This window comes from Talpa occidentalis, unplaced genomic scaffold (genome assembly GCF_014898055.3).
Source record: "Talpa occidentalis isolate TD23 unplaced genomic scaffold, MPIMG_talOcc4v2.1 talOcc4.7, whole genome shotgun sequence".
Taxonomy (NCBI): Eukaryota; Metazoa; Chordata; class Mammalia; order Eulipotyphla; family Talpidae; genus Talpa; species Talpa occidentalis.
In genome coordinates this window covers 135,122,523-135,136,367 of record NW_023605083.1, presented here as the reverse complement: position 1 = coordinate 135,136,367, position 13,845 = coordinate 135,122,523, and the positions used below count along the sequence as shown (strand labels likewise).

Here is a 13,845-nt window from a genome sequence, read left to right as displayed (position 1 = left end):
CCTGCAGGTGCGGGGCAGCCAGCCACTTCTCCCCACCCAGTCTGGAGGCAGAGGACCCGCTGGGGGCGCAGGGGTCCTGCGGAGCGAGCTGGGTCACCCAGGCAAGTGGCAGGTGCCGAGCACGACACCCACACGCACAGGTAGCAGCAAATACAAATGCCCACTTTTCCGTAGTGGTCAGCATGATGACCGGTGAACACCTGCTCCGCAGAGGCTGTCACGCCCGCACACCCTTACCCTGACAGCTGGGGGCACAGCACCCAGACACCCCACGGCAGGAGAGCAGTCGCTTTGGGATCGAAGTAGCCGGTAAACAAAGGCACGGGCGGGGGGATGGGGGGCTGTGGGGTCACGGACAGGGTTGTCTGGCAGCCCGCTGCCCTGGGGCTGGGCAGGAGGGGTGCTGCTGGCTTAGCTTTGCAGGCCCTAAGGCAGCTGAGTGCCTAGGAGGGAGCTGAGAACTTGGAGGGGGGTCAGCACCCATGGGGGCACAGGGCTCAGACCCGAGGAGCCTCTTGTCACACTCGGATGTCTGGGGACCCTTCCTCTCCAGCTGAGCAGTGAGCTGGTCTCGCCCCTCTGGGTGCAGAAGGGGTGATTCTCACACCCGTGGGAGGCAGCACCCAGATGTCTCGGGCTCCTGGGTGCAGGTTTGTCCCCAAAGGCACACTGTTGGGATCGATTTGGCTTAACAAAAGCTGTCTCTTCAGATTTGGCGTGGAGGGTGAGGGCCCGGGGTAGGGGTGAGTCAGGGCCTGCAGGGCCGCTCTCGAAACCAGAGCCCACACTTGGTCCAGGCTCCCCTCTGTTGAGGCTCTGGGGACAAGGAGCCACACCTGCTGCCTTTTACCCAGTAATCCAAGAGGAACTTGGTATCAAGGACCCAGGGGCCTGCTATGGCCCCGGCTGGCTCACCGGCCGCCTCTCCCCCCAGGCGGACCCCAGGGACTGAGGCCCTCGGCATTTCTCACGCTCAGCCACCTGGGCACCCAGATTTATCCCACTTCCCAATGGAGCTGGGGACACCGCTTCTCAGCCAGGAATGTGGAACCCTGAAGGTGGGGGGATTGTCAGGTGCCCACCCACCTGGGGGGCTTGCGGCACAGCCAGCAGTTACCAGGCGGGCGAGTGGATCCCCCACCAGCAACCGTCCAGACCCCACCTTCCAGGGCCGGGGGTGGGGCAGTGTGTGGGGCCAGTGCACTCTGCACAGGCCAGCAGCAAGGCCAGCTCGTCCGCTCTCCCCACTTGCTACAGAGGTGCACCAGGCCCAAGGGCCCTGGGGACTGTCCTGCCCAAGCTGCTGGACTTCCGGCTCAACATTTGGGGGCTGCAGATGTTAATGAACTACAGACAGAGGTCATGGGAACCAACCTCTAGGGTCCCCCCATGTCAGCACCCCTCCTCTTGTTAAGGCCACGGCACTCAGCTGTTGGTGGGAGTCGGGACTGCGTGCTCCCCTCTTGCTTGAGGGCGCACTTCTGAAGGGGGCGGGGTTCTGACCAGCAGGGCCCTTTCCCTGCCCCGTTTTCTAAAGACTGAATTGCAGCCTCCCTAGAGCAATCCCTCAAGGTTGCACCCCGGTTTCTTTCCCACTGCTAGACAGAAGCCCCCGCTCTGTGCTCTGGGAAACTGGGGGGATGCTGCAGCCCCTCCCGTGCCCTGGGTGGACGACCACCACTTGTCAGCACCTGCCAGGAAAGGCGGCTCAAACACAGCACTTGCTTAAGAAACCTGTTTCAAGATCTCCCGCCAGAGCCACAGGTGTCCCCACAGATTTCCTGAGGCGAGACGGGGAGCAGAGCGAACGCCCAGAGAGGTAGGAACGGGGCGAGGCCGGCCCGGGCGCGGCCTCAAGGCACGGTGCCCGCCGGGCGCGGGCGGGCGGGCTTGGGGAGCGGCCGCCAAGCCGGCCTCCGCAGGGCCCCGCGGCCTGGAGAGGCCCCGGGCGGCAGGGCGCGGTGGCCGCGGGCCTCAGTAATGTCTCAGGTTGAAGAAGCCCACGCTGGTGGGGGACTCCTTCACGGTGACCGTGATGAGGTTGGCGGTGACGTCGGTGACGAAGACGTGCTCGATGAGGCTGCGGGGCGGCTTCCAGTCCTGGCTGGTCTGGACGGACACCGAGAGGTTGCGCTGGGCGCCGGGGGGCGAGGCCGCGTCGGGGTCCGAGTCGGAGCTGCTGTTCTCCTCGCCCGTGCTCATCTCGGACAGCGCGGCCGCCTTGCGGGCTTCCCCCGGGGCCGGGTGGCCCTCCTGCCCACCGGGGGCCGAGCCGCCCTTGGCACAGTCCCTCTTGGCCGCCGGGGTGGGCGGAGCGGCCGTCCTGCAGGCCTGCTTCTCGCTCTTGCTGCTGTTGGGGGGCGCGCTGCCCCCGCTCCCCAGGGTGAGGCCAGCCCCGGCGCCCTTCCCGCTGGCCGGGCCGGTGGCAGGGATGCCCTTGGTGGCCGCGGCGTGGCGGGCCACTGTGCCCACCCCCGGCGTGCCGTTCTTCACGCTCTGTAAGTCCAAGACCTGGAGGCTGAGCTCCTGGGGAGGTGCAGGCTGGGGGCCCAGGCACCCCGCAGGGACTTTGCTGCCGCTGTGGAGGTGGGGGGGTCCCCCTGTGCTCCCTGACTTCTGCTCCACAGCCCCGCTGCTGGGGGCCTTTAGGACTTTGCTTCCTGGCGCGCTGACCCCTAGCTCCCCCTTCTGCGTCCTCACCTTGAGGTCCAGCCCCAGGCCGCACTTGCTGGCGGTCTGGGCCTTGAGGGCCAGCCTGCTGGCGGCCTGGGCCTGGCTCTGGCTCATGCGGTTCATGTAGTGCACGATGGAGCTCTGCCAGCTGATGCCGCCCCGGCTGGGGCTGCCGGCCATGCCCTTCATCAGGCTGGCCAGGTTCTCCGGGGTGGCCATGGCACTGGGGCCGCCACAGGCCTCTTTGGCGTGGGCCTTCAGGGCAGCCAGGCCGGCCACGGGCGAGCTGAGAGGAGGGGGCAGCTTGCCCGCCGGCGTGCCCAGGTCCTTGCGGGCGGTCTTCAGCACCTTGGCCAGGCTCACCGGCCGCCGGGCCGCCTTCTGCTCCGGGGGCAGGGGCTTGCGGCCCCGCTTCTTCCGGGCGGGGTCTTTCAGCTCGGGCTTGGCCACCAGGATCTGGGCCTTCTTCTGGGGCACGGGGTGGGTCTCGCGGCCCCGGGGGCCCCGCTTGGCGTCTAAGTCGCTGTCGTCCTCTTCATCTGAGGACGAGGAGGAAGAGGTGGTAGAGGAGGAGGAGCTGCTGGACTTGGATTTGGAGGGGGCGTCGGGTTCCTGGGGGACAAGGGAGGTGTGTGTCAGCACGGCCCCCGGAAGCCGGGGCTGCCGTGGCTCCGGCCAGGAGCGCGGGCCCAGCCAGTCCTCAGAGCCGCCAGGAGGAGAGCTGGACATGGGACGGAGATGGCGAGCCGGGGGTCAAGGCCCACCTACATGACCCCGGCGCTGTCAGCTTCCAGGGTCACCCCAGCTCTCCAGCACTGCCCGAGGGGGGCAGCCGCGGAGAGCGAGGGTGGGGTGCCCGAGGGTTGAGAGGCAGCGAGCACAACCTCTGAGACCCCAGCAAGCAGACCCCTGCTTCCCACCTGCCCGTCTTCAGGCCTGGCCACAGGAGCTGCCAGCACCCAGCGCAGCCCTGGCCACCCACCGCGGGGGCAGGCGCACCCTCCAGCCTCAGGCCCTCCGCCTGTAGGACCAGCATTTTCACAGGTGCTCAGGGAGACAGAGCTGGGTCCCTGGGGCGAAGCTCCAAGGCCTGCACTGGGGGCCCCTGCAACCTGGAAAGCTCTCAGGTTTCCAGGTCAGCCAGCCCCAACGTCAGGTCCGTGGCCCCCCACGCTGGCCACCCTGGCCGGCCAGCGCCACCTCTCAACATGAACACTGCATCTCCCCAGACAATCCGGGGTCCCCAGGCGGTCCGGGCCCGGCATCCTGCTCCAAAGGAAGGTCTCGAAGATAAGGAGGGCAGGGTAGCCGGGACAGTGCGGCTCACAACCTCCGGGGCGGCTTGGTGAGGAGTGACCAGGCTCTTGGCCACCAGCGTCTGGCTCCAGGGCCCTAGGGCAGCGACCCCGAGGAAGGACTAGACACACGCCCCACTCTATGGCCTGGATGCGCCACCGTCCTCAGAGCTGCCGGAGGAGCAGGGCCCACAGACCCGGGCGTGCGTGCCCCTGGGCGCAGCGAAGCCCCTCTCGCCAGCCTCTGCGGCTCGGTCCCGGATGGCACAGGCTCACGGCCCCTCCCCCACCCTCCACACCCACGTCAGCCAGGCCAGTAGCCGCCCCCAGCACCCACCGTCTGCGAGCGTCCCGCTCTCCGCGCTCTCCCAGGAGTCACCGGGAGGAAGACAGGGTCGTGGTCAGCGGGCGAGGGGCCCTGCTCCGGGGCGGGCCCGGGTCTCCCAGGCCAGGGGAAACCCTGCCAGCCCCATTCCCCAAAGCCCCGAGCCTCCCCCCTCCTCCACACTGCCGGCGCGGGCTGGAACCCCAGCCCACAGTGGCCGCGCGGGGGGCACTGGTCACCCACCTTGAGCTTGGAGTGCCGGCTGCAGGAGGTCACCGCGTGCTTCCTCGGCCGGCCCCGCGGCCGCTTGCCCCTCTTGCGGTTGTGAGCCTCCTTCTCCTGCTCCCTGCAGACAGCAGCTGTGAGGGCGGGTGCCACGCAGGCCCCCTCCCCACAGGGAGCCCAAGGCCCCTGACATTCGGGCCGGTGGACGCTGAGCACGCCCTGGTGAAGGACACCTCCCGGGCAGACTCCGTCCAGAGCCCCCGCCCCCCAACACCGGTCGGTTTGATTTTCACCTCCACCTGCTTTATTGGCATAGGGGTGCCGGCAAGCGGCGATCCCAGCAAAGCCGGGAAATGAACAGTTTCCTCTCACCAAACCCACGGACAACAACCCTGGGTCAATCCCCGCCACTCTCTGCAGGAGACTGGCCGCTCGGAGGCAGTGCCCACTGGACAGCGCAGCTCCTTTCTGACACGGGCACCCACAGACCCCAAACGCAGCGCCCCCAGCCCGAGCAAGGGCCAGCTCCTATTGCCGGAGGGGTCATGGTGTGGGCGCAGAGGGTGCGCACCCCCGCCTCTGCTCCACGCCAGCCCCGCGGTCCTGGGTGGCTCCACTCGTTGTCTGCTGTGCGGCTACAACCAAGTGTGAGTGGGGGACATGGCGCCCCAATCTCAGCCAGGTCTCTCTCTGCTTCTCCCCAGGGCCTTCTGAGGACACCCAGGATGTCCTATTACAGCAAAAAGAGGGGGCAGAGCTCGAGCAGCCAGAGAACAAGCTGGGAAAGATCCAGGGCAGCTCGGTCACCTGCCCCCTCCACAGGGCACCCTGGTCTTAAGCCCCTGCCCCCAGCAAGCTCCTGGCCTCCCTCCAACACCCCCGGCCCCGAGCAGTTCCCGAAGGCCTCTCTCTTGGTCGGAGTCGCCCACCTGAAACCAGGAACAACATCTAGAATTACAGAAGCAAATCCGGCCCCTGGGACGGCCAGGGGTCCCCAGGGTCTCCCCGGGGCGCCCTGTCTCACAGCCTGTCCCAAGCACAGCCAAGCCAGTCGTGCTGTGTGTCCCAGCGCCCTCTCTGGGCCCCCGCCCCATGTGGGCCTGCTCAGGCAGCTGGGAGCCCAGGGCCTTTCCGGAAGGAAGGCCGGCCCGCCAGTGCGCCGTGGGCAGGGCCGAAGCAGCACTTCCTCAGGTCTGGGCTGGAGAGGGCCGCTGGGGAGGGGCTCATCCGGAATCCCGAGGCCTGCTCCACCTTTACGTATCGCCATGGAGACTGCGCGTGGGACCTGGTGGCGGCCGCAGAGTGGCCTGGGACCCCGGCTCAAGCCCAGAAGCACCGGCCTGCAGGGCCAAGTGGCCGCCTGCCCTCCCCTCCCCGCGCTGTTCACGCTCACTTCTTCTGGAAGGCCAGGAGCAGCCTCGGGTCCAGGATGTTCTCCTCCGGCTCCCAGCTGTTGTGTCTGGAAAGCAAGGAGCAGGGTGTTCAGAGCCTCAGGCAGCCTGGGGCCGCTTCCCGGGTCCCCCTGGGCTCTGACCCGCGGGCGGCACGGCCCTGGGGTGCTGCTGCAGAATCCAACAGGTCCCCCCACACCGGGGTGAGCTCCCCGCATGGGGGGGCCCTGAATGCAGCGCCCTATTCTCCGAGTCGCAGAAAGAGCAGCACCTCCACCCCAGCTGCCGCGGGGAGGGGGGGGGCGGCCGTCTCCCCGGGCTGAACAAACCCGGGGGAAGGGGAGTCGCCGGGGACGCCCCCGCCTGGCCGCGTTCCAGCGGGCGAGGGAGGCTCGTCCGGGGCGCGGGCGGGGGCCCGGGGAGCCGGAGGCAGAACAATGTGGCCGCCCCGGCCCCGGGAGGGGAGCGCGGGGCGCGGGCGGCGAGGGGGGTCCGGGCCGCGCGGGGCGGGGGGGGGGGGGGGGGGAGGCGGGCGGCGCCCCCGGCCCCGGGATGAGGCGGGAATCTCAGGTTACCCGGGGCGGGGCGGGGCGCGGGGGAGCGCGGGGCGGGGGACCGGCCGGGGGCGGGGGGCGGGGGCGCCCCGCGGGCTCGTAAACAAAGGGCGGCCGCGCGCGGACCCCCGGGACCCGCCAACTTCCCGCCCGGCAGCGCCGCCCGGCCCGACGCGCCTCCCGGGGCCGGGGCGGGGGCGGGGGCGGGGGCCGGGGCCGGGGCGGGCGGGCGGGCGGGGACTCACTTGGAGGACCAGCCGCGCCACTTGACCAGGTACTCCAGCTTGCCCTGCGGGAGAGAGAGGCGTGAGCCGCGGCGCGCGGGCGCGGGCGGGCGGGCCGGGGCGCACGCACCTTGCGCAGCCGCTTGCTCAGGATGCACTCGGCGGCGAAGACCTGCTCGCCCACGCTGCTCAGCTCCTCCATGCTGCCCGGCCCGGCTCCCCGCCCGCCCGGCCCGGCGCCCGCGCCCGCCGCCGCCCGCGCCCGCCGACACAAAGCGCCGCCCCCGCCCGCCGCGGCCCGCCCCGCGCACGCGCGCCGCCGCGCCCCGGCCCCGCCCCCGGCCCGCCCCCGCCGCCCCGCGCGGCCCGGCCAATGAGCGCCCGGGGGCGGGCCGCGCCGGGCCAATGCGCGCCCGGGGGCGGGGCGGGGCGGGCCGGGGCGGGGCGGGCCGCGCGCGCATTGTTCCCGCGGGCTCCCGGGGCGGGGGCCGGGTGGCGCGGGGAGCCGGGGGCGGGCCCGGGCGCCGGCGGGAGCCCGCGGGAGGGGGGGCGCCGGGGATGCGGGCCCCGGGCCGCTCCGACCCCACTCTGCCCCGGGGCGCGCCCGGCCTGCGCGGACTCCGCTCCCCGGGCCGGTGGCCATTGTTCCGGCCGGCGCGGCGCGGCGGGGCGGCGGGGCGGCGGGGCGGCGGGGCGGGGCGGGGGCGGGGGGCGACCCCGCGGCCGCTTCCCGCCGGGGTCTCCCAGGGCCTCTGCTGGGGCGCGCCGGCCGCCGCCCGCGCTCTGGCCCGGGGCGGCGTGTCCTCGGCCCGGGCGGGCCTCGGGCTTGCGCGGGAGCAAAACGGCCCGGGGCTGGGGAGGCGCGGGAGACGAAGGTTGGGGTGCGGCGTCGGGGCGCGGCGGCCCAACCCCCCCAAAGGCGAGAGGGGAGAGCGCACCCCCGGAGGCAGCCGCCCCGGTGCTCGCAAATGAGCTGAGGAAAGTGGAAGCCGCCCCGAGCTTAGGACGACCACGGCTTTCAATGTGTGCTGCCTCCTTCATGAAGGGTGTGCTTGTGCGTGTGTGGAGTGTGTGTGTGTGTGGAGTGTGTGTGGAGTGTGTGTGTGGAGTGTGTGTGTGGAGTGTGTGTGTGTGGAGTGTGTGTGGAGTGTGTGTGTGGAGTGTGTGTGTGGTGTGTGGAGTGTGTGTGGAGTGTGTGTGGGGGGTGTGTTATGTGGAGTATGTGTGTGGAGTGTGTGTGTGGGGTGTGTGTGTGGAGTGTGTGTGTGTGGCGTGTGTGGAGTGTGTGTGTAGAGTGTGTGGAGTGCGTGTGTGTGGAGTGTGTGTGGAGTCTGGAGTCTGTGGAGTGTGGAGTGTGTGTGTGGGGGGGGTGTGTGGCGCGTGTGTGTGGGGTGTGTGGAGTGTGTGTGTGGAGTGTGTGTGTGGCGTGTGTGTGGTGTGTGTGGGGTGTGTGTAGAGTGTGTGTGGAGTGTGTGTGGAGTCTGTGGAGTGTGGAGTGTGTGTGTGGCGCGTGTGTGTGGGGTGTGTGGAGTGTGTGTGTGGCGTGTGTGTGGCGTGTGTGTGTGGCGCGTGTGTGTGGAGTGTGTGTGGGGTGTGTGTGGGGGGTGTGTGCGTGGAGTGTGTGTGGCGCGTGTGTGTGGAGTGTGTGCGTGGAGTGTGTGTGGTGTGTGTGTGGCGTGTGTGTGGCGTGTGTGTGTGGCGCGTGTGTGTGGAGTGTGTGTGGGGTGTGTGTGTGGAGTGTGTGTGTGGCGTGTGTGTGGCATGTGTGTGTGGCGCGTGTGTGTGGAGTGTGTGTGGGGGGTGTGTGTGTGGAGTGTGTGTGTGTGGAGTGTGTGCGTGGAGTGTGTGTGGGGTGTGTGGGGTGTGTGTGGCGCGTGTGTGGGGTGTGTGTGTGGTGCGTGTGTGTGGAGTGTGTGTGTGTGGAGTGTGTGCGTGGAGTGTGTGTGGGGTGTGTGTGTGGAGTGTGTGTGTGTGGAGTGTGTGTGGAGTGTGTGGAGTCTGTGGAGTGTGGAGTGTGTGTGTGGGGTGTGTGTGGGGTGTGTGTGTGGTGCGTGTGTGTGGAGTGTGTGTGTGGCGTGTGTGTGTGGTGTGTGTGTGTGGCGTGTGTGTGGCGTGTGTGCGTGGAGTGTGTGCGTGGAGTGTGTGTGGGGTGTGTGGGGTGTGTGTGTGGAGTGTGTGTGGTGCGTGTGTGTGGAGTGTGTGCATGGAGTGTGTGTGGGGTGTGTGGGGTGTGTGCGTGTGGAATGTGTGGGGGTGCGTGGGGGGTGTGCGCACGTGCCACTGTGGAGAGGTTCTCACCAGGACCAGCCCTTGATGCCCTGAGGGCAGCTCCTGCGTGGGTTGAATCAATTTCGGGTGTTAGCAAGGGCTCTGGAGGGGGGCGGCCTGGACTCCCGGGGGCTCTGGAGGGGGGGGCCTGGACTCCCGGGGGCTCTGGAGGGGGGCGGCCTGGACTCCCGGGGGCTCTGGAGGGGGGCGGCCTGGACTCCCGGGGGCTCTGGAGGGGGGGGCCTGGACTCCCGGGGGCTCTGGAGGGGGGGGCCTGGACTCCGGGGGGCTCTGGAGGGGGGCGGCCTGGACTCCGGGGGGCTCTGGAGGTGGGGGCCTGGACTCCCGGGGGCTCTGGAGGGGGGGGCCTGGACTCCCGGGGGCTCTGGAGGGGGGCGGCCTGGACTCCCGGGGGCTCTGGAGGGGGGCGGCCTGGACTCCCGGGGGCTCTGGAGGGGGGGGCCTGGACTCCCGGGGGCTCTGGAGGGGGGGGCCTGGACTCCGGGGGGCTCTGGAGGGGGGCGGCCTGGACTCCGGGGGGCTCTGGAGGTGGGGGCCTGGACTCCCGGGGGCTCTGGAGGGGGGGGCCTGGACTCCCGGGGGCTCTGGAGGGGGGCGGCCTGGACTCCCGGGGGCTCTGGAGGGGGGCGGCCTGGACTCCCGGGGGCTCTGGAGGGGGGCGGCCTGGACTCCCGGGGGCTCTGGAGGGGGGGGCCTGGACTCCCGGGGGCTCTGGAGGGGGGGGCCTGGACTCCCGGGGGCTCTGGAGGGGGGCGGCCTGGACTCCCTGGGGGGGGGCGGCCTGGCCGGGGTGGGGTCGGCTCCGCAGGACGCCTTTGTCCTCCCTGCCGCGGAGCCGCTCCCCTCAGTCCTCCGCTCCCCTCAGTCCTCCGCGCCGTCCGGCCAGGCCCAGGGCGAGCCCTGGCTTAGCCGCCCGACGACTCGGCTCTCGCTCCCGACGGCTCCGCCCGCCGCTGCTCCCGCGGCAGCGCGTCCTGCTGTGGAGCCAAAGGAGAGTCTCTCCCGCTGCGGGGCCGTCCCGAGCGCCGCGGCCCTCGCCCTCAGGACAGGGTCCCGCCCGCCCCGCCGCCTGCGTCCTGGAGGCCGCCCCGGCCCCGCGCCTGCCTGCGGACCCGCCTCTCCGGCCCTGTGCTCGCGTCCTCGGGTCACGTTCCTTGGACGTGCGGGACAGAGCCTGGGGACCCTGGTGAGCGCGGACGTTGTGTGCAGCGCTGCGGGCGGGAGGGTCCCGGGGAGGGGGGGCCGCGTGGCGGGCGGGGCCGCAGCCCAGCCCAGCCGTCTGGTCTGCCGGGAGGACCTGCGGGGAGGACCTGCGGGGAGGACCTGCGCCGCCCGCCCGCCCGGGGGAGGAGCGCGAGGAGCGGCTTCCAGCCCCAGCACCTTGGAGGCCCTGGGAGCCAGGCGGCAAGTCGGGGCGCTGGGGCCAGGGGTGTGTTCACCGTAACCCTACAAACATCTGGGTCAGTTTCAACGCGGCCCTTGCTGAGTTCCTGCCAGCTGTGAGGTTTTGCTCTGGAAGTTTCCAGTTTCTTCTTTCTGATGTGTGGCATCCAGGGAGCGTCGCGGCCGACTGCCTGAGTGGACATGGGTGGTCTCCGGCTCTTGGCATATTTCTGTAGGCTGTTCCTCACTGGGGCCAACGCTTTATATAGAGAGAGATATAAAGATTGATTTATTTATTTAATTACACAAGCACTGGGCACAGTCAGAAGCGCGGGAGGGTGAGAGGATTCACCAGAGCCAGAGCGGGGAGCAGAGCAGGCAGAAGGACCGAAGGACACTGCTGAGGGGAGCAGCGGGCGGCAGGAGAGGTCTGCGGGCCATGTGGGACCCTCCTCCCTCCTCCGGTGGCTGGGGAGCAGCCGGGGATCGAACCGGCGCCGCAGAGGCCGCGGGCAGCTTCGCAACCCAGCGCTCAACCGCTGCGCCACGGGGGAGACCCCCCAGCATGATTTATTGAACAAACTTTCTTTGCTCATTGCATATTCTTTGCTCCTTTGTCAAAGATTAGTTGACTGTAAATCTGCGGGTTTATTTCTGGGTTTTCTATTCGGTCCCATTTGTCCATGTGTCTGTTCTTGTGCCAGTACCATGCGGTTTTGATGATTATGGCTTTGTAGTATAGTTTGAAGTCTGGGCATGTGATGCCTCCATTCCCTTCTTTTTTTTTTCAGGAGAGCTTTGGCTATTCTGTGTTTTTGATGGCTCTTTATGAATTTCATCAATACTTGTTCTATTTCTTTGAAGAATGCCATTGAAATTTTGACTGGAATAGCATTGAATCTGTAGATTGCTCTTGGTAGGATGGCCATTTTAATAATGTTGATTCTTCCAGTCCATGAGCAGGGGATGTCTTTCCATTCCTTTGTGTCTTCTTTTATTTCTTTTAACAGTGTTTTGTAGTTTTCTTTGTATAGGTCCTTTACCTCTTTGGTTAGGTTTATTCCCAAGTATTTGATTTTTTTTTTGTTTCAATAATAAAAAGGATGGTTTTCTTGATTTCTACTTCAGATTTATTGTTTGAGTCGCGGGAGGGCCTTAACCAAGAACCCTACTCCCCAGTAAGGTCACATTCACCGATCCTGGCGTCAGAGCTTGGATGTGTCTTTTTGGGCCACTGTTGAGCCCCTACAAGTCCACACGCTCCGTTTCCACCGTGCCGCAGAGGGATCCATGAGCTGGCGAGGTTCGTGCATTTCTTTACTTTTCTTTAGAGATTGATTTATTTATGCATACAAGAACTGGGGTACAGGCCAGAGGTGTGGGAGGTGAGAGGATTCACCAGAGACAGAGTGGGGAACAGAACAGGCAGATCCACTGAAATCCACTGCTGAGAGGAGCAGCAGGGAGACAGGAGAGTCTGCTGCACCCTGTGGGTAACTTCCTGGCGGGGGATCGAACTCCTGCTGCAGTGGCTGGCGATAGCTTGATAGCGCTGAGACTTTAACCCCTGCGCCCCCAGGGAGGCCCCCCATCTAGGTTCTCTGACTGGCTTAATAAGAGTATTGAAATAAGACAGATTAATGACCAAAAAAAAACCAAATTTAATTTTACGCGTAGGAAGCCCCCATAGATGGAGAAATAACCAGAGCATTTTGCTTAATATCCAAAGAATAATTGAGAAGTGAAGGCATTTGGGCTTCATCAGCAAGGAAGCGCAAAGCCTGTTTCAAGCCTTTTCTGCCCTACAAGCCCTCTCTGGTGACAAGGCTGCTTTCTGCCCTGATGTTACAGGGGTTTGCCTGTCACGCCTCTGCTGGCCCAGACAGCCGGCTCTTCAGTAACTTTACTTCAAAATAATCAGTATGCCAGGGCCTCCCCGGTGGCGCAGCGGTTGGGCGCTGGGCTGCGAAGCTGCCCGCGGCCTCTGCAGCGCCGGTTCTATCCCTGGTTGCTCCCCGGCCACCGGAGGAGGGTCCCGCATGGCGCGCAGACCTCTCCTGCCGCCCGCTGCTCCCCTCAGCAGTGTACTTCGGTCCTTCTGCCTGCTCTGCTCCCCGCTCTGGCTCTGGTGGATTCTCTCACCCTCCCGCGCTTCTGACTGTACCCAGTGCATGTATAAACAAAACAAACAAATAAATAAATAAAACATGCCTCTATAAAAAAAAAATCAGTATGCCAGAATGGCACATTTTGGGGCAACCTGGGCTGAACCCCATCACAGAAAGCCTATGCACCAGGGACGGATGCCGGGCACGGGGGGCAGTTCTGACAGATTATCACTTTCTGTTTTGAGAACCCCATGGAAATGCCGTGCGCTTTTTTACTCCACGGGAACGGCCAGGAAGGCTGTGGGGGATGATGCCGACCTGTCGCTCCGGCCCACAAGCCTCCTTCCCTCCTTAACGAGCTCATTCGGGCCTTTGTGGCTGAGGCCCCCTGTGCAGGGGCGCTGTGGAGCTGGTGCCTCCATGCCCACCACAACGCTGGGTGCGGGAAGGGGATGGCCAGGCCTGGCCCATAAAAATGAGTGGTCTGAAGGTAGACATGGGGCAAATTCACCTCCAGACAGTATATTTGTGATTTTAAACCCCAAGTCCTCATTTAAATTAAAAACCAGGGCCTCCCTGGTGGCGCAGAGGGTTGAGCGCTACACTATGAAGCTGTCCGCAGCCTCTGTAGTGCGGGTTTGATCCCCGCCAGCCAGGGAGAGTCCCACATGGCGCAGCAGACTCTCCTGTCACGCCCGCTGCTCCCTCAGCAGTGTATTTCGTCAGTCTGCCTGTTCTGCTCCCTACTATGTCTCTGGTGAATCCTCTCACCCTCCCGCACCTCTAGCCTGTACCCCAGCTCTTGTATAAATAAAAAAAAAAAACTTAAAAAAAAAATAAATTAAAAAACCGTTTAAAAGGCCCGGCTAGAAGTTGGGTGTTGGGGGAGCCAGCGCTCGCACATTGTGGGTGGGACGAAGAAGACTTCAGGGCTTCTGAGGGGCAGCTTGCCAAGGCAACCCCATCCCTGAGGCCACTCTGCCCTTTCACGAGGAGACGCCACGCCTGGGAGTGTCCGAGGAAGTGACAGCGCCGTCAGGATGTGCAGGAAGCCTCGCGTGTGCCACGTTCTCCGCGGTGGAGCTCGCAGGGAGTCGGCTGGGCCTATCGAGCTATCTCCAGCCCCTGCAGCCTGAGCTCGATCCCTGGCCAGGGAGCTACCCACATGGCGCAGCAGACCTCTCCTGCCTCCCCTCTGCTCCCTCCCCAGTGGGTTCCAGTAGATCGGCCAGTGCAGTCAGGATGGGTGGCCGCCTCTGGGCCTCTGGGCGGCAGGCGTGCAGGACAGGGCCTGGAAGGGCCGGCGTCCACGGAGAACAGCTGATGGCTGCTCCCCGCTGCCTTCCTCCTTTTCCTGCACCAGCCCAGCCGCCCGCTG

At 66.4% G+C, this 13,845-nt stretch overlaps 1 protein-coding gene across 2 annotated transcripts; it reads right to left on the bottom strand.

Moving 5' to 3' along the window:
* Nucleotides 1–1,920: 1,920 nt before the first annotated feature.
* On the bottom strand, nucleotides 1,921–6,904 carry CBX2 (chromobox 2). Of its 2 annotated transcripts, XM_037492007.2 has the most exons (6): nucleotides 6,818–6,904; nucleotides 6,709–6,752; nucleotides 5,912–5,977; nucleotides 5,090–5,248; nucleotides 4,537–4,639; nucleotides 1,921–3,285 (listed from the first exon to the last, which is right to left on the bottom strand). In XM_037492007.2, the coding sequence occupies exons 1-6, from the start codon at nucleotides 6,887–6,889 to the stop codon at nucleotides 1,975–1,977; spliced, it is 1,755 nt and encodes a 584-aa protein (XP_037347904.1). In that variant the 5' UTR covers nucleotides 6,890–6,904; the 3' UTR covers nucleotides 1,921–1,974. The 2 variants fall into 2 exon arrangements, with proteins under 2 accessions (XP_037347904.1, XP_037347905.1); XM_037492008.2 differs by lacking the exon at nucleotides 5,090–5,248.
* Between the last annotated feature and the right edge of the window lie 6,941 nt (nucleotides 6,905–13,845).

Bases quoted from the DNA above. Each gene is read 5' to 3' on its own strand.
- CBX2 (XM_037492007.2), bottom strand. From the start codon at position 6,889: ATGGAGGAGCTGAGCAGCGTGGGCGAGCAGGTCTTCGCCGCCGAGTGC. The intron at 6,753-6,817 runs GTGCGTGCGCCC...TCTCTCCCGCAG, and splicing joins TGAGCAAGCGGCTGCGCAAG to GGCAAGCTGGAGTACCTGGT. The intron at 3,286-4,536 runs GTGGGTGACCAG...CTTGTCCCCCAG, and splicing joins GCCGGCACTCCAAGCTCAAG to GAACCCGACGCCCCCTCCAA.